Source organism: Oncorhynchus nerka, unplaced genomic scaffold (genome assembly GCF_034236695.1).
Source record: "Oncorhynchus nerka isolate Pitt River unplaced genomic scaffold, Oner_Uvic_2.0 unplaced_scaffold_13___fragment_8___debris, whole genome shotgun sequence".
Classification (NCBI taxonomy): Eukaryota; Metazoa; Chordata; class Actinopteri; order Salmoniformes; family Salmonidae; genus Oncorhynchus; species Oncorhynchus nerka.
In genome coordinates, this window is record NW_027040341.1 from 33,930 (window position 1) to 55,117 (window position 21,188).

Genomic DNA, 21,188 nt, shown 5'->3' on the forward strand with positions numbered 1-21,188 from the left:
GATCAAAGTTGTGTCAGTGTACCCAGAGGACAGAAGCTAGCTGTCCTGCGGCTATACCATGGTGCTACCCCAGAGAGTGCTATTGAAGTTGTTTTAATCAATTATTTGGTGAAGTGATTATATTTAGTATAGTTTTATCTTAAAATTTCACTGAGGAGGATGGTCCTCCCCTTCCTCCTCTGAGGAGCCTCCACTGTAATCCATGTTAAATGTTGTGCTCTCCTATAGATGAAGGATATCTTCTTCTTCCTCTTCTTCCTTGGTGTGTGGCTTATGGCATATGGGGTGGCCAATCAAGCACTGCTGTACTCCTATGACCCTCGCCCCGCCTGGATCTTCCGGCGCGTGTTCTACAGGCCGTACCTGCACATATTTGGACAGGTCCCAGTGGAGGAAATAGATGGTATTGTGTGTGTGTGTGTGTGTGTGTGTGTGTGTGTGTGTGTGTGTGTTTGTAAGACCCGTACAAATTATGTGATGCTTTCCAACTCAAAGCTGCCAAACTTAACTTTTTGACAAGATCAGTGTGGAAAAGTCTACAAACCTCTGTTACTCATGTCCTCCATATTGTGTTTGTCTGTCTGTAGTGAGGAAGGAGTGGGACACTGAGTGCACTGACAATGTGACGCTGATCGAGGGAGGCGCGGAGCCCTGCAGGAGCCATTATGCTAACTGGCTAGTGATTGTCTTACTGGTCATCTACCTACTGGTCACCAACATCCTGCTCATCAACCTACTCATCGCCATGTTCAGGTAAAGTATGGACACTCTCTTTTCCTCCTTTCTCTATCTTTCTTCTCTCCTTTATTTCTCCCTCCCTCTCACCTCCCTGAATCTTCAGTCTCCTATAAATCTATTCTGTCAATATAATTTTTACTGAAATTTTTACTATAATTTTCAGCTAAATAGAATGCCTCGTCTTTTGTTAATTGTGTACCACATTATGTTAATTATGAATCCTTTCTCTTCATCCCCTCTTCACACAGTTACACATTCTCCAAGGTGCAGGGCCAAAGCGACACCTACTGGAAGTTCCAGCGCTACAACCTGATTGTGGAGTACCACTCCCGGCCCTCCCTTGCTCCCCCCTTCATTATCCTCTCCCACGTTCACCTATTTATCAAGAGATACATCCGCAAGGTACCCTCGGTCAAGATCCTCCATTTTGGTGAGAATTTAACCCAGGTATTCATTGTAAAGGTATTTTTTATATCCTTACAAACTCTATTGCTTAAAGGGGCAATTAGCAATTGCTACATCCATTTTTGGACTTAAACATTTATGATATGATACATTGATTCTTGAAGAAGATAACTTATAAATGCCCCATGAGCTTAGTAACAGTCGTAACCCATCAGAACAAAAAATATGTTTGTTTTACGCCAATGTTTATGAACAACGTTTGAGCCAGGAGAGATTGACATGCATATTATTAATGTTAGCTCTCTGTAGACATCCAAGGGCCAGCCGTGCTGCCCCGTTCTGAGCCAATTGCAATTTTCCTAAGTCCTTTTTTGTGGCACTTGACCACACGACTGAACAGTAATTCAGGTGTGACAAAACTAGGGCCTGTAAGGACCTGTCTTGTTTTTAGTGCTGTTAAGAAGGTAGAGTAGCACTTTATTATGGACAGACTTCTCCCCATCTTACCTACTGTTGTATCAATATGTTTTGACCATAACAGTTTCCAATCCAGGGTTATTCCAAGCAGTTTAGTCACCTCAACTTGCTCAATTTACACATTATTCATTATGAGATGTAGTTAGGGTTTAGTGAATGATTTGTCCCAAAAACAAAGCTTTAAGTTTTGGAAATATTTAGGACGAACTTATTCCTTGCTACTGCAGCTCTTTGTTAATTGTTGCAGTCATTTCAGTTGCTGTAGTAGCTGACGTGTATAGTGTTGAGTCATCCGCATACATAGCCACACTGGCTTTACCCAAAGCCAGATTTTAAAAAGTAAACCCTGGGGAATTCCTGCTTCTACCTGGATTATGTTTGAGAGGCTTCCATTAAAGAACACCCTCTTTGTTCTGTTAGACAAATAACTCTTTATCCACAGTATAGCAGGGGGTTTAAAGCCATAACACATACGTTTTTCCGGCAGCATTATGTCAAAAGCCGCACTGAAATCTAACAAAACAGCCCCCACAATCTTTTTATCATCAATTTCGCTCAGCCAATAATCAGTCATTTTTGTAAGTGCTGTGCTTGTTGAATGTCATTCCCTATACGTGTGCTGAAAGTCTGTTTACTCTAAAATAGCATTGTTTCTGGTCAAATACCATTTTTCCCAAAAGTTTACTACGGGTTGGTAACAGGCTGATTGGTCGGTATGACTTTTGCTTTCCTCTAGGCCTGGGGGCACACAACTTCTAGTAGGCTTAAATTGAAAATATTGCAAAGAGGAGTGGCAATATTGTCCGATATTATCCTCAGTAATTTTCCATCCAACTTGTCAGACCCCGGTGGCTTGTCATTGTTGATAGACAACAATATTTTTTCACCTCTGCTTGTCTTTCATAATTTGGTCAGATATACTTGGATGTGTAGTATCAGCGTTTGTTGCTGGCATGTCATGCCTAAGTTTGCTAATCTTTCTGAAGAAAAAAAATATTCAAAGTAGTTGGCAATATCAGTCTGTTTTGTGATGAATTCTGATTCAATGAATGGTGGAGCTGAGTTTGCCTTTTTTTCCAAAATTGAATTTAAGGTGCTCCAAAGATTTTTACAATCATTCATTGAACCTTTGTTTCATAGTATAGTTTCTTCTTCATTTTATTCAGTTTGGTCATATGATTTCTTAATTTGCAGTACATTCACCAATCAGTTGGGCAGCCAGACTTTTTTTTTCTTCAAACATAAAATGTTTCAATTCCTCATCAATCCACAGGGATTTAACAGTTTTTACAGTACTTTTCTTAATGGGTGCATGCTTAATAGTAACTGGAATAAGCAATTTCATAAATGTGTCAAGTGCAGCATCTGTTTGCTCCTCATTACACACCACGGACCAGCAAATATTCTTTACATCAACAGCATGCGGCAGGGTAGCCTAGTGGTTAGAGTGTTGGACTACTAACCAAAAAGTTGCAAGTTCAAATCTCCGAGCTGACAAGGTACAAATCGGTCGTTCTGCCCCTGAGCAGGCAGTTAACCCACTGTTCCTAGGCCGTCATTGAAAATAGGAATTTGTTCTTAACTGACTTGCCTAGTTAAATAAAGGTAAAAAAAACACATAGGAATCACTAGAAAATGTATTGTATGACCTCTTATACACTATATTAGGCCGTCTTTGGAACTTTGGTTTTCCTAGATATGGTTACTATACTGTGACCACTACATCTGATGGATCTGAATACTCCTTGCAAGCTTATTTCTGCAACATTAGTAAAGTTGTGATCAATACATGTTTACATTTACATTTAAGTCATTTAGCAGACGCTCTTATCCAGAGCGACTTACAAATTGGTGCGTTCACCTTAAGACATCCAGTGGAACAGCCACTTTACAATAGTGCATCTAAATCTTTTAAGGGGGGTGAGAAGGATTACTTTATCCTATCCTAGGTATTCCTGAAAGAGGTGGGGTTTCAGGTGTCTCCGGAAGGTGGTGATTGACTCCGCTGTCCTGGCGTCGTGAGGGAGTTTGTTCCACCATTGGGGGGCCAGAGCAGCGAACAGTTTTGACTGGGCTGCGCGGGAACTGTACTTCCTCAGTGGTAGGGAGGCGAGCAGGCCAGAGGTGGATGAACGCAGTGCCCTTGTTTGGGTGTAGGGCCTGATCAGAGCCTGGAGGTACTGAGGTGCCGTTCCCCTCACAGCTCCGTAGGCAAGCACCATGGTCTTGTAGCGGATGCGAGCTTCAACTGGAAGCCAGTGGAGAGAGCGGAGGAGCGGGGTGACGGAGAGAACTTGGGAAGGTTGAACACCAGACGGGCTGCGGCGTTCTGGATGAGTTGTAGGGTTTAATGGCACAGGCAGGGAGCCCAGCCAACAGCGAGTTGCAGTAATCCAGACGGGAGATGACAAGTGCCTGGATTAGGACCTGCGCCGCTTCCTGTGTGAGGCAGGGTCGTACTCTGCGGATGTTGTAGAGCATGAACCTACAAGAACGGGCCACCGCCTTGATGTTAGTTGAGAACGACAGGGTGTTGTCCAGGATCACGCCAAGGTTCTTAGCGCTCTGGGAGGAGGACACAATGGAGTTGTCAACCGTGATGGCGAGATCATGGAACGGGCAGTCCTTCCCCGGGAGGAAGAGCAGCTCCGTCTTGCCGAGGTTCAGCTTGAGGTGGTGATCCGTCATCCACACTGATATGTCTGCCAGACATGTAGAGATGCGATTCGCCACCTGGTCATGTTGATGTGCTGTTTGTAAACTGCCCTGGTAGGTTGACTGATAACCTGAACCAGGTTTCAGGCACTGGTTACAGTTTGAAGCTTCTTCTTGAGTGGGCAGTTTGATGAAAGCCAGACAATATTTAAATCACCCAGAAAATATAGCTCTCTGTTGATATCACATACATTATTAAGTATTTCACACATTATCCAGATAATGACTGTTAGCGCTTGGTGGTCTATAGCAGCTTCCCACAATAATGTGATTTAGGTGAGGCAGATTAACCTGTAGCCATATTACTTCAACAGTATTTAGGCAAAGACTAGAAGGAGTTTCCATATGCCAGTAATTTCCTTTAAAATCCGTGAAGGTAAGTGAACAAGTGCACACTTCGGGAGGCCATGTCTTCAGATGAGAGGCCATGTCAGTGGCATATCTACCCATTCCAGTCCCAAAATAAACCTTAGATTTGAAAGGAGAGATTATTGGGACACAACCTCTGTCTGACAGTGAGGTTAACATGCTAACTACTGTTTTCCTACTACAGGAGGTTGGTGGCACCTTAAATGGGGAGGACAGACTCGTAGTAATGGCTGAAGAAGAATCAATGGAATGGTATCAAATACATGATGTTTGATGCCCTTTCATTCGCTCTGTTCCAGCCATTATTATTAGCCATTCTCTTCTCAGCAGCCTCCTGTGCTTCCTACCTCACGCTAAGCATCAGCACGACTAATACATTTTCCACCTCTGTTAGTATTGGAGCTGACGGGGAAAGCAGCTAACAGGTTAATGACATGGGAGGCCATTCAGAAGGAAAACTTCCTGACAGCCCAGAGCAAGATCCAGAGAGGGAGCGACTCAGAGAGACTCAAACGGATGTCAGTCAAGTGAGTAAACCTTTACACCCGCCTTCCAGTTAGGATCCATCTGTCTTTCAGCATTTTTCTCTACCAATTTAACTACAGCCTTTTCTAGATAATGTGGATATTTATTGATATTATGAATATATTTATACTTACATGTTACAGTAGCCTACATATACATGTATTGTATACATTTAAATATTTACTTACTTCCAGTAAGACATAACCCCAATGCACACATCAAAATCCACAAAGAAATTGTTAACTTACCACAAAATCAACATTTTGCAAATGACCCTCTCATGCTCCGGTCTTGAACCCCATTAAAAATCATTGTTTTGAATTGAAGAGGGCAGTCGATAAGTGCAGATGAAGGATATCAAGGATCTGTAAAGTTTCTGTATGGAGGAATGGTCTAAGATCCCTTCCAATGTGTTCTCCAATCTCAAAACATTTTAGAAAAAGGCTCAGTGACATTATCCAAGTTTCAAGTTTTATTACTCGTATGTGGTATAATTGCATGGTACATGGTATACATCATCCAACTAAATGCTTATTTGCAGGTTCCTTCTCGACAATGCCACAACAATAATAAATAATAAAATATAAGAATAAAAACAAAGTTCATGACTCAGTAGAATAAACATTTTTAGGGTGGTATAATATTTGATTTGTAGTCCAATATTTACACTTGTTTTGGGGAAGTGGGGGTTTGGGGGTCAAGTGTTTAAATTGTGCACTATTTAGCAATCATAATAAAAGTCTGGTAGCAGCAGTTGTGATGTGTGTGTAGCATGAATTTGTGTGTGTGCGAGTGCATGTGTGCTAAGATGTGGAGAATCAGAGCAGGTGTTCAGTCCAGTTCAAGTGTTCAGCAGTTCAGCGATGTGAATCGGGGCATGTTACCTTGTCTGCTTGCTGAAGTCAACAATCAACTCCTTTGTTTTGTTGATGGTGACGGAGAGGTTGTTGTCCTGGCACCACAATGCCAATTATTTGACCTCCTCCTTATAGGCTGACTCATCATTGCAGGTTAACCATGGTGTCATCAGCAAACTTGATGATGGATTTGGTGCCATACAAAGCCACGCAATTGTGGGTGAATAGGGAGTACAGCAGAGGGTTGAGGACACACCCCTTGAGGGCCCCTATGTTATAACAGTCAGTGTGGAGGTGTTGTTGCCAATCCTCACAGCCTGTGGTCTGCCTGTCAGGAAGTCCAGTTGCAGAGGGTGGTGTCCAGACCCAGGGCTCTGAGCTTGGTGTCGAGCTTGGAGGGGAAAATTGTGTTGAATGCTGAACTGTAGTCAATGAACAGCATTCTCACATAGGTATTCCTCTGTGTTATGGAAATGGCATCTTCCGTGGATCTGTTGGAGTGGTAGGCAATTTGGAGTGGGTCCAGTGTGCCTGGCATGCTGGCCTTGATGTGGGCCTTGCAAGGTGAGGTACAGATGTAGAATCTTAATTTAAGACAGTATGCTACAGAAGGAAAATAATCCTTCAGCAACAGCAAATGTGAATTATTATGTGGATTATAATTAATGAACATTTTTGTAGTGGTGGATATGTTTTTCGTTAGGACAAATCAAATCCAATTTCTACATAGACATTCAACTTTAGAAGCCTTTTTAAACCTCAAATACATTACAAATTTACATTTCCCGCTGTGCAGGAAAATTCACAGCAACCAAAGTGATCAAATTAAGATCCTACATCTGTATTGAAAACAGGGGTTCCAATCATTTTGACCCCTATATTTTAGAGCAAAACAAATATTTTTTTGTTAAACAAAATCTCTTTCTCTGAGTAATTGTATTAGTGTAAATGTTTTGCAGGCAATATAGCTCTGTATTTGTGTTCTTTATCTTATAGTCATTTTTGCTTATCTTTATCAAGGGTGCCAATAATTTTGGACCTGACTATGTGTTTACTGTGTGACAGGGTGGACAGTGTGCTGAAACAGATGGCTGAGACAAGGGATCATGATCGCAGACTGAGGGCTCTGGAATCGGAGGTCAGGCTTACATTTTGTTCCGACATTCTATTTATGTGTTTGTGTGTGTGATTTAGATTTTGTACATACTGTATGTCTCACAGTCCCAACATGTTTGTGTGTGTGCTTGAGTGTTTCCACCAGCAGACAAAGATTGAGAAGGGGCAGGGTTGCTCCAGCTCCCTTGGCATGTGATTGTTGCTTGTGATGCCAATTGAGTAATTCGTTATATCAAATTGAGGTGTGTGTGTGTTTTCAAGTTTTATTAATCGAATGTACAGGATACACATGATACACCGTCCAACGAAATGCTTTACTTGCAGGTCCTTTCCTGACAATGCAATTAAATGGCTCAGGGCATCAACAAAGGAACTCCATTTCTGTCTGTCTCTGGCCATCTTCTCCACCGTGCCCCAGCTGTGCTGATTTTGTTGGAGCTTGGTCTCCATTGTTCTACGCCACGTTGTCTTGGGCCTCCCCCTCTTACATCTGCCCTCTGAAAGCCAATAGACAGCTACTCTTGGGATAGAGTCTGTACTCTTTCTCAGGACGTGTCCAATCCATCTCCAGCAGCGTCTCTTGAATATGGCATCGATGGCTTCCTGCATAGTTTGTCTAAGGAGGTCGGTCTTTGATATTGTGTTTGGCCTGAAGATGTCCATGATTCTCCAGAGACAAGTGGTGTGGAAGGTAGATAGTTTTTTCGGGTATTCTGTAATTTTCCAGCATTCTGAACCATAAAGGAGAGTTGGCAGTACACAGCTCTGGTATAGTTTGTATTTGTGCTATATTGTCCCAATTTCCAGAATTCGTGGAACTTCATAAAGATTGCTCTTGCTTTATTGATTCTGGTGCAGATGTCTTTGCTGGTGCTTCCATCATGCCATATGGTTAATCAATCAATGGTATTTATAAAGCCCTTTTTACATCAGCAGATGCTATACAGAAACCCAGCCTAAAACCCAGGTCAGGGGAAACTGTTGCCCTGTCCGACGACACCCCTGGACAGGGCCAACCAGGCACGATATATCCCCACCCACTTTGCCAAAGCACAGCTTCCACAACACTAGAGGGATATTAACAGACCACCAACTTACTACCTTGAGACAAGGCTGAGTATAGCCCACAAAGATGTCCTCCATCACACAAGCCTGATGGGGGCGCAAAACCGGAAAGGAAGATCTGTGACTCAACCCACTCAAGTGACGCACCCCTCCTAGGGACGGCATGGAAGAGCACTAGTAAGCCAGACACAGCCCCCATAATAGGGTCAAAGGCAGAGAATCCCAGTGGAGAGAGGGGAGCCGGCCAGGCAGAGACAGCAAGGGCGGTTCGTCGCTCCAGTACTTTGCCGTTCACCTTTGCACCCATTGCCCAGACTACAATCAGTCACAGTACCCACTGAAGCGACTTCAGTAAAGACTTAAAGGTTGATACCGAGTCTGTGTCTCTCACATGGACAGGTAGACCATTCCAAAAAATCCCTGCCTCTAGCTGTTTGCTTAAAAATGGGGACAATAAGGAGGCCTGCATCTTCTGACCGTATTGTACGTGTAGGTATGTATGGCAGCACCAAATCAGAGCAAACCCATGTAATGCTTTGTAGGTTATCAGTAAAACCTTGAAATCAACCCTAGCCTTAACAGGAAGCCAGTGTAGAGAGGCAAGCACTGGAGTAGTATGATCACATTTTTTGGTTCTAGTCAAGATTCTAGCAGCTGTATTTATCACTTACTGAAGTTTATATGATCCTCCCAAGGTAAGTAAAACTGTGGGTTAACGCTCCTGTTCCTTGATTTTGGCTGCTTTTGCTGTGTTGATGTTGATGGGCATGACCTTTGTCTTGCTATAGTTGATAACCAGGCTGGCTGACTTGCTGGCCAAAGGACTGGACTCTGTCAGTTTTATCTTGTAGATGTTGGTGTGTGTGTGTGTGTGATAAAAAGAGTAAGGTCATCGGTGAAGTCAAGGTCTTCTAGAGAAGAGTACAAGGTCCATCATATTCCTCTTGCCTGATCTTCTGTTGTTCGCCACATGAACCTGTCTATTGCCCGATTGAAGAGTAAGTCTGACATCACACAACCTTGACAAACTCCAGACTTCACAGCAAAGCTCATGTTTCTCATTCCCACAGTGCATGAAAAGTTGCTTGTAGAACTGTTTTATGATGTTAATAACTTGGGTAGGGATTCAATTAATTCTTAAGATCTTTCATAGGCTTTCGCAATGAATGTTGTCAACAGGCTTCTAGAAGTCAATAAAGTTGAGTAGAGTTTCCATCTGTATATCTCCTTCCTCCCCTGAAACCTGCTTGTTCATTCCTAAACACTTTCTCTATAGCTCAAGACATCCATTGTATGATAATCTTGCAAAAGATCTAGCTGGGAACGGATGTCCACTTGTCATTCCAATCTCCTTTGCATTAGCGTAGCCTCTTGTGTAGCCTGTCAACTATGTGTCTGTCTATCCCTGTTCTCTCCTCTCTGCACAGACCATACAAACGCTCCACACCGCGTGGCCGCGGCCACCCTAATCTGGTGGTCCCAGCGCGCACGACCCACGTGGAGTTCCAGGTCTCCGGTAGCCTCTGGAACTGCCGATCTGCGGCCAACAAGGCAGAGTTCATCTCAGCCTATGCCTCCCTCCAGTCCCTCGACTTCTTGGCACTGACGGAAACATGGATCACCACAGACAACACTGCTACTCCTACTGCTCTCTCTTTGTCTGCCCACGTGTTCTCGCACACCCCGAGAGCTTCTGGTCAGCGGGGTGGTGGCACCGGGATCCTCATCTCTCCCAAGTGGTCATTCTCTCTTTCTCCCCTTACCCATCTGTCTATCGCCTCCTTTGAATTCCATGCTGTCACAGTTACCAGCCCTTTCAAGCTTAACATCCTTATCATTTATCGCCCTCCAGGTTCCCTCGGAGAGTTCATCAATGAGCTTGATGCCTTGATAAGCTCCTTTCCTGAGGACGGCTCACCTCTCACAGTTCTGGGCGACTTTAACCTCCCCACGTCTACCTTTGACTCATTCCTCTCTGCCTCCTTCTTTCCACTCCTCTCTTTTGACCTCACCCTCTCACCTTCCCCCCCCTACTCACAAGGCAGGAAATACGCTCGACCTCATCTTTACTAGATGCTGTTCTTCCACTAACCTCATTGCAACTCCCCTCCAAGTCTCCGACCACTACCTTGTATCCTTTTCCCTCTCGCTCTCATCCAACACTTCCCACACTGCCCCTACTCGGATGGTATCGCGCCGTCCCAACCTTCGCTCTCTCTCCCCCGCTACTCTCTCCTCTTCCATCCTATCATCTCTTCCCTCTGCTCAAACCTTCTCCAACCTATCTCCTGAATCTGCCTCCTCAACCCTCCTCTCCTCCCTTTCTGCATCCTTTGACTCTCTATGTCCCCTATCCTCCAGGCCGGCTCGGTCCTCCCCTCCAGCTCCGTGGCTCGACGACTCATTGCGAGCTCACAGAACAGGGCTCCGGGCAGCCGAGCGGAAATGGAGGAAAACTCGCCTCCCTGCGGACCTGACATCCTTTCACTCCCTCCTCTCTACATTTTCCTCCTCTCTCTCTGCTGCTAAAGCCACTTCCTACCACTCTAAATTCCAAGCATCTGCCTCTAACCCTAGGAAGCTCTTTGCAACCTTCTCCTCCCTCCTGAATCCTCCTCCCCCCCCCCTCCTCCCTCTCTGCAGATGACTTCGTCAACCATTTTGAAAAGAAGGTCGACGACATCCGATCCTCGCTTGCTAAGTCAAACGACACCGCTGGTTCTGCTCACACTGCCCTACCCTGTGCTCTGACCTCTTTCTCCCTCTCTCTCCAGATGAAATCTCGCGTCTTGTGACGGCCGGCCGCCCAACAACCTGCCCGCTTGACCCTATCCCCTCCTCTCTTCTCCAGACCATTTCCGGAGACCTTCTCCCTTACCTCACCTCGCTCATCAACTCATCCCTGACCGCTGGCTACGTCCCTTCCGTCTTCAAGAGAGCGAGAGTTGCACCCCTTCTGAAAAAAACCTACACTCGATCCCTCCGATGTCAACAACTACAGACCAGTATCCCTTCTTTCTTTTCTCTCCAAAACTCTTGAACGTGCCGTCCTTGGCCAGCTCTCCCGCTATCTCTCTCAGAATGACCTTCTTGATCCAAATCAGTCAGGTTTCAAGACTAGTCATTCAACTGAGACTGCTCTTCTCTGTATCACGGAGGCGCTCCGCACTGCTAAAGCTAACTCTCTCTCCTCTGCTCTCATCCTTCTAGACCTATCGGCTGCCTTCGATACTGTGAACCATCAGATCCTCCTCTCCACCCTCTCCGAGTTGGGCATCTCCGGCGCGGCCCACGCTTGATTGCGTCCTACCTGACAGGTCGCTCCTACCAGGTGGCGTGGCGAGAATCCGTCTCCACACCACGTGCTCTCACCACTGGTGTCCCCCAGGGCTCTGTTCTAGGCCCTCTCCTATTCTCGCTATACACCAAGTCACTTGGCTCTGTCATAACCTCACATGGTCTCTCCTATCATTGCTATGCAGACGACACACAATTAATCTTCTCCTTTCCCCCTTCTGATGACCAGGTGGCGAATCGCATCTCTGCATGTCTGGCAGACATATCAGTGTGGATGACGGATCACCACCTCAAGCTGAACCTCGGCAAGACGGAGCTGCTCTTCCTCCCGGGGAAGGACTGCCCGTTCCATGATCTCGCCATCACGGTTGACAACTCCATTGTGTCCCCCTCCCAGAGCGCTAAGAACCTTGGCGTGATCCTGGACAACACCCTGTCGTTCTCAACTAACATCAAGGTGGTGGCCCATTCCTGTAGGTTCATGCTCTACAACATCTGCAGAGTACGACCCTGCCTCACACAGGAAGCGGCGCAGGTCCTAATCCAGGCACTTGTCATCTCCCGTCTGGATTACTGCAACTCGCTGTTGGCTGGGCTCCCTGCCTGTGCCATTAAACCCCTACAACTCATCCAGAACGCAGCCCGTCTGGTGTTCAACCTTCCCAAGTTCTCTCACGTCACCCCGCTCCTCCGCTCTCTCCACTGGCTTCCAGTTGAAGCTCGCATCCGCTACAAGACCATGGTGCTTGCCTACGGAGCTGTGAGGGGAACGGCACCTCAGTACCTCCAGGCTCTGATCAGGCCCTACACCCAAACAAGGGCACTGCGTTCATCCACCTCTGGCCTGCTCGCCTCCCTACCACTGAGGAAGTACAGTTCCCGCTCAGCCCAGTCAAAACTGTTCGCTGCTCTGGCCCCCCAATGGTGGAACAAACTCCCTCACGACGCCAGGACAGCGGAGTCAATCACCACCTTCCGGAGACACCTGAAACCCCACCTCTTTAAGGAATACCTAGGATAGGATAAAGTAATCCCTCTCACCCCCCTTAAAAGATTTAGATGCACTACTGTTCCACTGGATGTCATAAGGTGAATGCACCAATTTGTAAGTCGCTCTGGATAAGAGCGTCTGCTAAATGACTTAAATGTAAATGTAAATGGATGTGTCACCCCTCCAGTTGTTGCAATCGGATACCCTGCCCTTCTTAGGCACCTGTATGATGACCCCCTTGGTCCAATCTGAAGGTATATTTCCTTTCATCCAGATGTCAGTGAAGAGTGGAAGACGGATGATTGCATCCAATACTGGATTGATTTTGAATAGCTCTGCATTGAGGTAATAGGGACCTGGAACTTTCCCATTCTTTAGTGACTTGATGGTAGGGATTTTTTATTTTTTGGTTGGTGGGGCAGTGCTTATGTCTAGGTCTTCTGGAGCAGCTTCAGGTGTGTTAATTGAACCTCTCTGAAATGTTCTGTCAATCTTGCTTCATGTTCATTTTTCTGTAGTCAGGAGATTGCCTTGCATGTCTTTGATTTGAATATTTGACTTGAATTTTCTGCCACAGATTAGGTTAGTGATTTTGTATACTTTTCCTTGCCAGCTGCTTGCTGCTGCTTTTTCAGCTGCACTTGCCAGCAGCTCCTCTAGGTACTGCTCCTCCAATTTCTGTTTTGACCCTTGTGATTTAGCATCTGTTGTTTTCTTTTTCAGGTCCCTTCTTTCCGCAATCATTTCCCATGTTTCTGGGATGATCAATTCATTGTGTTGCCTTCTTCTGTGTTCTATGGTTTTCTTGCTGCTTTCACTGTAAGCTTTAACCACTTTCTCCCACTATCTGACTATATTTCCTTCAGTCACCTCATCTTCTTCACCTGTGTTCTTTGAAAGGGCTTGATACTTGTTGCGAACTTGCATTATGAAGGTTTTCTTGACGGTTTAATCCCTCAGCATGCCAACTTCAAATTTTGTTGTTCCTTTTGTCGTGGTCTTGAACAGTTCAGCTCTAGTTGATGTCGGCAGTCACAAGACGTCCCTCCCGCACCTTGACGTCCCTCAGTGAGATAATCCACTTGCTATTGATCATCAGGTGGTCAATCTGGTTCTTCTCTCTTCCATTAGGAGAGTACATTGTCAGCTTGGATATTCTTGTGGGGAAACAAGCTGCCACCAATCATCAGGTTATTTGTGACACAGAATGTTGCCAGTCTCTCACCGTTGTCATTCATCTCTCCACAGCTGTACTTCCCCATTGTTCTCTCGTAGTTTGCGTTGTCGGTGCCAACCTTTGCATTCAGGTATCCGATGACGAAGAGCAGGTGTTGAACAGGTGCCTTCTAAAACTTCAGATTGGAGGGTGTTATAGAACAGACATTTTTCTTCATCTTTGACATAGTTTGTGGGATGTTTACTCTACCCCTTTCTGTAGGATGATGGAGACAACTTCACAATGTTGTCCGTCCTCCCATACAGAGTGTAGTGCTGTTTCTCCAGTGCTGGTTATTGTGGAACCAGAGCAAGTCCACCTGGCTTTACTCGCTCCCAGGATCTGTAACTTGTATCTTCTTATTTCGTTGGTAACCTGTGCCAGCTTTCCGGACTCAAACATTGTTTTAACATTCCATAAGCCAATGTGCAGTTTGTTTTTGGTGTTCAGTGCTCCCATCTTCACATAACCAGTTTCCCATAGGCTTTCACTGATGGCGGTCATACAAGTCTGTGACTCTGGGAGATCTTAGCATCCAGTTGAAGGATTGTCATTTGTTCATGTAGCACAAAGGTTTTACGGTATGATGTTGCTAGCCCCATTTTATTTTTTTATTTTATTTTTTATTTCACCTTTATTTAACCAGGTAGGCAAGTTGAGAACAAGTTCTCATTTACCATTGCGACCTGGCCAAGATAAAGCAAAGCAGTTCGACACATACAACGACACAGAGTTACACATGGAGTAAAACAAACATACAGTCAATAATACAGTATAAACAAGTCTATATACAATGTGAGCAAATTAGGTGAGAAGGGAGGTAAAGGAAAAAAAGGCCATGGTGGCAAAGTAAATACAATATAGCAAGTAAAACACTGGAATGCCCATGCCCAACCATGCACCATGTTAGATTCTTGATAATGTATCGAGAATGTCTTGGAAGGGTGTTCATAATTTAATGGTAGCTACATTTAGCTGTGAGAGAACAAGCTTGCACTGGAATATATTTAATTGAACTTGACTCTCAAACTACATTTTTTTAACCATTCTTTTCCAGTTGGAGTATTGCTCCAGTGCACTCAGCTGGATAATGGAAGCACTCTCACAAAGCAACATGGTCAAACCCACTCGACCACCGCCAACACCTAGAGGTACCTCCCAATATACAGTGCATACGGAAAGTATTCAGACCTCTTGACTTTTTCCACATTTTGTTACATTACAGCCTTATTTTAAAATGTATTAAATTGTTTTTTTTACCCCCTCAATCTACACACAATACCCCATAATAACAAAGCAAAAACAGGTTTTTAGAAATGTTAGCAAATGTATCAAATAAAACTGAAATCTAACTTTATTTGTCACATGCGCCAAATACAACCTTAGTGTGAAATGCTTACTTTACAAGCCCTTAACCAACAATGCAGTTCAAGAAAGAGTTAATAAACTATTTTCTTCAACCAAATAAACTAAAGTAAAAAATTGTAAAAAGTAACACAATAAAATAACAATAACGAGGCTATATACAGGGGGTACCGAGTCAATGTGTCAATGTCATTTGTACATGTAGGTAGGGGTAAAGTGAGTATGCATAGATAATAAACAGCAAGTTGCAGCAGTGTAAAAACAAATGGGGGGGTTGTCAATGTAAATAGTCCGGGTGGCCATTTGATTTATTGTTCTGCAGTATTATGGCTTGGGGGTTGAAGCTGTTCAGGAGCCATTTGGTTCTAGACTTGGTGCTTCGGTACCACTTGCCATGCGGTAGCAGAGAAAACAGTCTATGACCTGGGTGACTGGAGTCTTTGACAATTTTTTGGTCTTTCCTCTGACTCCGCCTAGTATTTAGGTCCTAGATGGCAGGAAGCTTGGCCCCAACGGTGATGCAACCAGTTAGGATGCTCTTTATGGTGCAGCTGTAGAATTTTGAGGATCTGGGGACCCATGCCAAATCTTTTCAGTCTCCTAAGAGGGAAAGGTGTTGTTGTGCCCTCTTCACGACTGTCTTGGTGTGTTTGGACCATGATAGTTTGTTGGTGATGTGGACACCAAGTAACTTGAAACTCTAAACTGCTTCACTACAGCCCCATCAATGTTAATGGGCACCTGTTCTGCCCACCTTTTCCTTTAGTCCACGATCACCTCCTTTGTCTAGTTCAGATTGAGGTTGTTGTCCTGGCACCACACTGCCAGGTCTCTGACCTCCTCCCTATAGGCTGTCTCATCGTTATCAGTAATCAGGCTTACCACTTTTGTGTCATCAGCAAACTGAATGGTGTTGGAGTCGTGTTTGGCCACGCAGTCGTGGGTGAACAGGGGGGAGTACAGGAGGGAGGGGACTAAGAACGCACCTCTGAGGGGCCTCGGTGTTGTTGATTAGTGTGGCAGACGTGTTTTTGCCTACCCTTACCACCTGGGGGGGCGGCCCATCAGGAAGTCCAGGATCCAGTTGCAGAGGGAGGTGTTTAGTCCCAGGGTCCTTAGCTTCGTGATGAGCTTTGTGGGCACTGTGGTGTTGAACGCTGAGCTGTAGTCAATGAATAGCATTCTCATATAAGTGTTTATTTTGTCCAGGTGTGAAAGGGCAGTGTGGAGTGCAATAGAGATTGGGTCATCTGTGGATCTGTTGGGGCAGTATGCGAATTGGAGTGGGTCTAGGGTACCGGGATGATGCTGTTGATGTGAACCATGACCAGCCGTTCAAAGCACTTAATGCCTACTGACGTGAAATATTACATTTACATAAATATTCAGACCCTTTACACAGTTCTTTGTTGTTGCACCTTTTGCAGCGATTACAGCCTTGTTCATCTTTTCCTTGATCCTGACTAGTCTCCCAGTCCCTGCCACTGAAAAACATCCTCACAGCATGATGCTGCCACCACCATTATTCACCATAGGGATGGTGCCAGGTTTCCTCCAGACGTGACGCTTGGCATTCAGGCCAAAGAGTTCAATCTTGGTTTGATCAGACCAGATAATCTTGTTTCTCATGGTTGAGAGTTCTTTAGGTGCCTTTTGGCAAACTCCAAGCGGGCTGCCATGTGCCTTTTACTGAGGAGTGGCTTCCTTCTGGCCATAAAGGCCTGATTGGTGGAGTGCTGCAGAGATGGTTATCCATCTGGAAGTTTCTCCCATCTCCACATAATAACTCTGGAGTTCACTGTCAGAGTGACCATGGGGTTCTTGGTCACTTCCCTGACCAAGGCGCTTTTCCCCCAATTGCTCGGTTTGGCCGAACAGCCAGCTCTAGGAAGAATCTTGGTGGTTCCAAATTTCTTCCATTTAAGAATGATTTTGTTTTGGTCTCGGCGCTCTACGGACAATTCCTTTGACCTCACAGCTAGGTTTTTGCTCTGACATGCACTGTCAACTGTGGGACCTTACATAGACAGGTTTGTGCCTTTCCAAATCATGCCCAATCAATTGACATTACCACAGGTGGAGCCCAATCAAGTTGTAGAAACATCTCAAGAATGATCAATGGAATTAGGATGCACCTGAGCTCAATTTCGAGTCTCATAGCAAAGGGTCTGAGTACTTATGTAAATAAGGCATTTGTTTTTTATTTTTAATACATTTGCAAAAATGTCTAAAAACCTGTTTTTGCTTTGTCATTATGGGATTGATGAGGAGCATTTTTTAGTTGATCCATTTCAGAATAAGGCTGTAACATAACAAAATGTGGGAAAAGTCAAGGGGTCTGAATACTTTCTGAATGCACTGTATGTCTCCACAACCTTAATGCTGAGAAACACGGTTAATAAACACTTTTCAGTCAGTCATTCATTCATTCATTCATCTCCCAAATCTCTTCTCCAGAGTTTTTAACCAACATAACAATAATGTACAGTGGTTCTTCCTTTAAAAGTTACGAGCTTATGTCGCGACCGTTTGTGGTATAATGGTGGCATTCTGTCATTGCACCACACTATCACACAGGGGAGTTAGAACGCTGATCGCACAGTCTAAACTGTGGCAATTAATGGAGGCGTTTTCAGTCTTTGAGTCTCTCCTCTGGCAATAGAGTTCTGCATCAAACAACAACAACTGTCTGTGGTCCTGGAGATAAGATGGAACTTGGGTAAATACAATGGGGGAATTTCACTTGACATGTGGACTGACAATTTCCCCCAAAAAAGGCACGGTGTGCTTTTGGTATCTCTCCCTCTAAAAACCGAAATACATCATTCTAAGTAACAAACTGGCTTTATTTACAAATGAGTAAGAATGTCCATGTTCAAGAATGGCCTTTTTCTCTTTATTCAGGTTACAATCGCTCACTTTCAGTTATTTGAAACGAAATCATCTCCAATATATAATTATTTTTTAAACAAGCTGAATGTTGGTTGCAATTTCAGTATAAAAAAAAAATGTAAGTAAGGAACTTGTCTGTCGGCCCTGCATTCAAGATCAAAATTGGTTAAAGAAAATTGTGATGAATAAAAATATATACTACCGTCTCTTGCGCATTTAATTTTCCTTTCATAATGCATCCTTATTTACAAAGCGATTATTATTGTCAACCCTGCATTATAATTATATAAAATCCCCTTAGATATTTTCACAGACCAGATTAGACCTAACGAAAAATGCCCCTTAGATATTAATTTGGAATTATCCAAACCTCTCAATTGTATTATTGGCGGAGAGTCACGTCATTGGCCAGGCGGCATTGGTGGAATTGAAGATGGCGAGGAACGAGATGGAGTCACAATCCATGCCAGGCAAACATGCAGATCTTTATTTTAACTACATTTTAGTTGCAACACGTTCGATCAGGTTTAAATCAGGTGACCTACGTAAATACTTTAGGCGACATGAGTCTCACTAGTGTTGAGTAATGTGCTGTTAAGTGTTGTAGTTCTTTAAAAAAAAAGTTATTTAACCTTTATTTTACTATATAAAGGTCAACTTAGTCTGCTGGCGTCTTGACCCAGTTTATGCCCTCATTTGCAATGCAAACCATAACGAATTGCTATGGGAATAAATGGAAGAGGCAAGTGGAAGGGGGGGGGAGTAAGGAACCTTTCTGTTGGCTCTGTCGGCCCTGTTTTCACAAGGGCTATTAGCAGGACAATAGACACAATGTGGTCCCAAAAATTCCTCTCTGACATAGGGTCCAGCATATCTCTTGAAGATGTCATTGAATGTCTCGTCAGCTTGGATCCATGCCTGGGCCTGCAGTATGCAAAGTTTTTTGTTTGTCAGACAAATCATTGGGTCGAAACTACAGAACAGTACAAAACAAGAGAACACACATCACATGGTTAATGTTTTGGAGAAAAAAAGATATATATAATAATAATTACAATGTCTTACAGAGCCTTTCCATAAGTCCTCTCAAGTTTCTTCAACTGTCTTCTGACTGATTAGAGCGCTGTTGATTGCCTTTGCCGATCGCTCATCATTCATCCATAACAAATTATTATGGGAATAGATTTCACTGAAATACAGACATTTTGGAGTAAAGTAGGCTAATGAAGGCAACAAATTGTTGCTTACTGGAACACCCAAAGTGATCCAATTGTTATAATAGGATTTGAAGCAATAGCTTACCCGTGTGTGGTCAACTATTTCAGCACCATTTCGCACTGCTGTGAGACAAGCATGGGGACTGGTCTTGATAAATCAATGAGATTTTTATTTTCACTGAATCTACGTTTGGGTATTGGTTAGTCTCCAATTAAGGTGTGGAAATGTTAGGAGTATTTTGCTCTTAGTAGCCTACTTCCGACCGTCACTTTGTACAGCACTATATTTTCCTAACGGAAACCCTGAGGGTTTTGTTTTTCTTGGAATAGAAACACCATAATATTGATCAAATTAAGCAAAGTTTCTTAAAATCAATCCCACATACTGTGTTCTTACAAACAAAAACAAAAAATTATCTAGTACAATCAATATTAAATACTGTCAAATGCCATCTGGTGGTCAAACTAGCACTAACTAGCGTTAATGGCAACAATGGCTGACTTTTAAATAACGTGCCATAGAATTCTGTGGCAGCCCGCAAGGTGTGCTGCAGTATGACAACTTTTAAAGGAAGAACCAATGTATATAAACCCTGGATTGCTGATGCTTTGTATTGGCCAATGAGATGCTTTGAAGCCACCAGTCGGCCATATTGGCACTCCTCAGAAAATAAGTCCTCCATAGGAATGAATGGAATTCTACAGTATTTAATTTAAATGTTGAGGACAAAATTACATGCATTTATTTTTTTGTTGTAGTGGCGACAGTAACATTAGTACTTTCTAAAAATATACACTACCGTTCAGAAGTTTTGGGTCACTTAAGATGTCCTTTTTTTTTTGCATTTGTTTTTGACACATATATTGTCCTAGAGACATCATAATGCATACTTTTAAATTATGTTATGGGAGCTAAACATAAAATATATACACTACCGTTCAAAAGTTTTGGGTCACTTAGAAATGTCCTTGTTTTCGAAAGAACCACATTTTTTACCATTAAAATAACATCAAATTGATCAGAAATACAGTGTAGACATTGTTAATGTTGTAAATGACTATGACTGCCTAGAAGGCCAGCATCCCGGAGTTGCCTCTGGCGTTGAGACTGGTGTTTTGCGGCTACTAATTAATGAAGCTGCCAATTGAGGACTTGTGAGGCATCTGTTTCTCAAAGTAGACACTCTAATGTGTCCTCTTGCTCAGTTGTGCACCAGGGCCTCCCACTCCTCTTTCTATTCTGGTTAGAGATGGGTTACTCTGTTCTGTGAAGGGAGTAGTACACAGCGCTGTACGAGATCTTCAGTTTCTTGCCAATTTCTCACATGGAATAGCCTTCATTTCTCAGAACAAGAATAGACTGACGAGTTTCAGAAGAAAGTTCTTTGTTTCTGGCCATTTTGAGCCTGTAATGGAACCCACAAATACTGATGCTCCAGATACTCAACTAGTCTAAAGAAGTCTTCTTTAATCAGAACAACAGTTTTCAGCTGTGCTAACATAATTGCAAAAGGGTTTTTCTAATGATAAATTAGCCTTTTAAAATGATAAACTTGGATTAGCTAACACAACGTGCCATTGGAACAAAGGAGTGATGGTTGTTGTAAATGGGCCTCTGTGTAGATATTCAATAAAAAATCTACAGTTTCCAGCTACAATAGTCATTTACAACATAACAATGTCTACACTGTATTTCTGATCAATTTGATGTTATTTTAATGGACAAAAAATATGGTCTTTCAAAAACAAGGACATTTCTAAATGACATTTTTGAACGGTAGTGTATATATTTTATGTTTAGCTCACATGATATAATTTAAAAGTATACATTAATGTGTCAAAAACAAATGCATTTCTAGAGCTTCCCACATTTTTTTTTACATCGATTGGGGAGTGCCAAGATGGATGTGAGGTGGTTTCAAAACAGCAACCCCTGTAAGTCT

At 43.5% G+C, this 21,188-nt stretch overlaps 1 protein-coding gene across 1 annotated transcript in view; it reads left to right on the forward strand.

Annotated features, from left to right (window-relative positions):
- LOC115106748 (transient receptor potential cation channel subfamily M member 5-like) overlaps positions 1-21,188 on the forward strand; it is a 60,698-nt gene that overhangs the window by 33,534 nt on the left and 5,976 nt on the right. The window contains exons 11-16 of the mRNA XM_065016547.1: positions 229-403; positions 588-753; positions 987-1,168; positions 5,099-5,231; positions 7,152-7,224; positions 14,829-14,922. Coding sequence (XP_064872619.1) covers positions 229-403; positions 588-753; positions 987-1,168; positions 5,099-5,231; positions 7,152-7,224; positions 14,829-14,922 — 823 coding nt within the window. The remainder of the gene's footprint in view (positions 1-228; positions 404-587; positions 754-986; positions 1,169-5,098; positions 5,232-7,151; positions 7,225-14,828; positions 14,923-21,188) is intronic.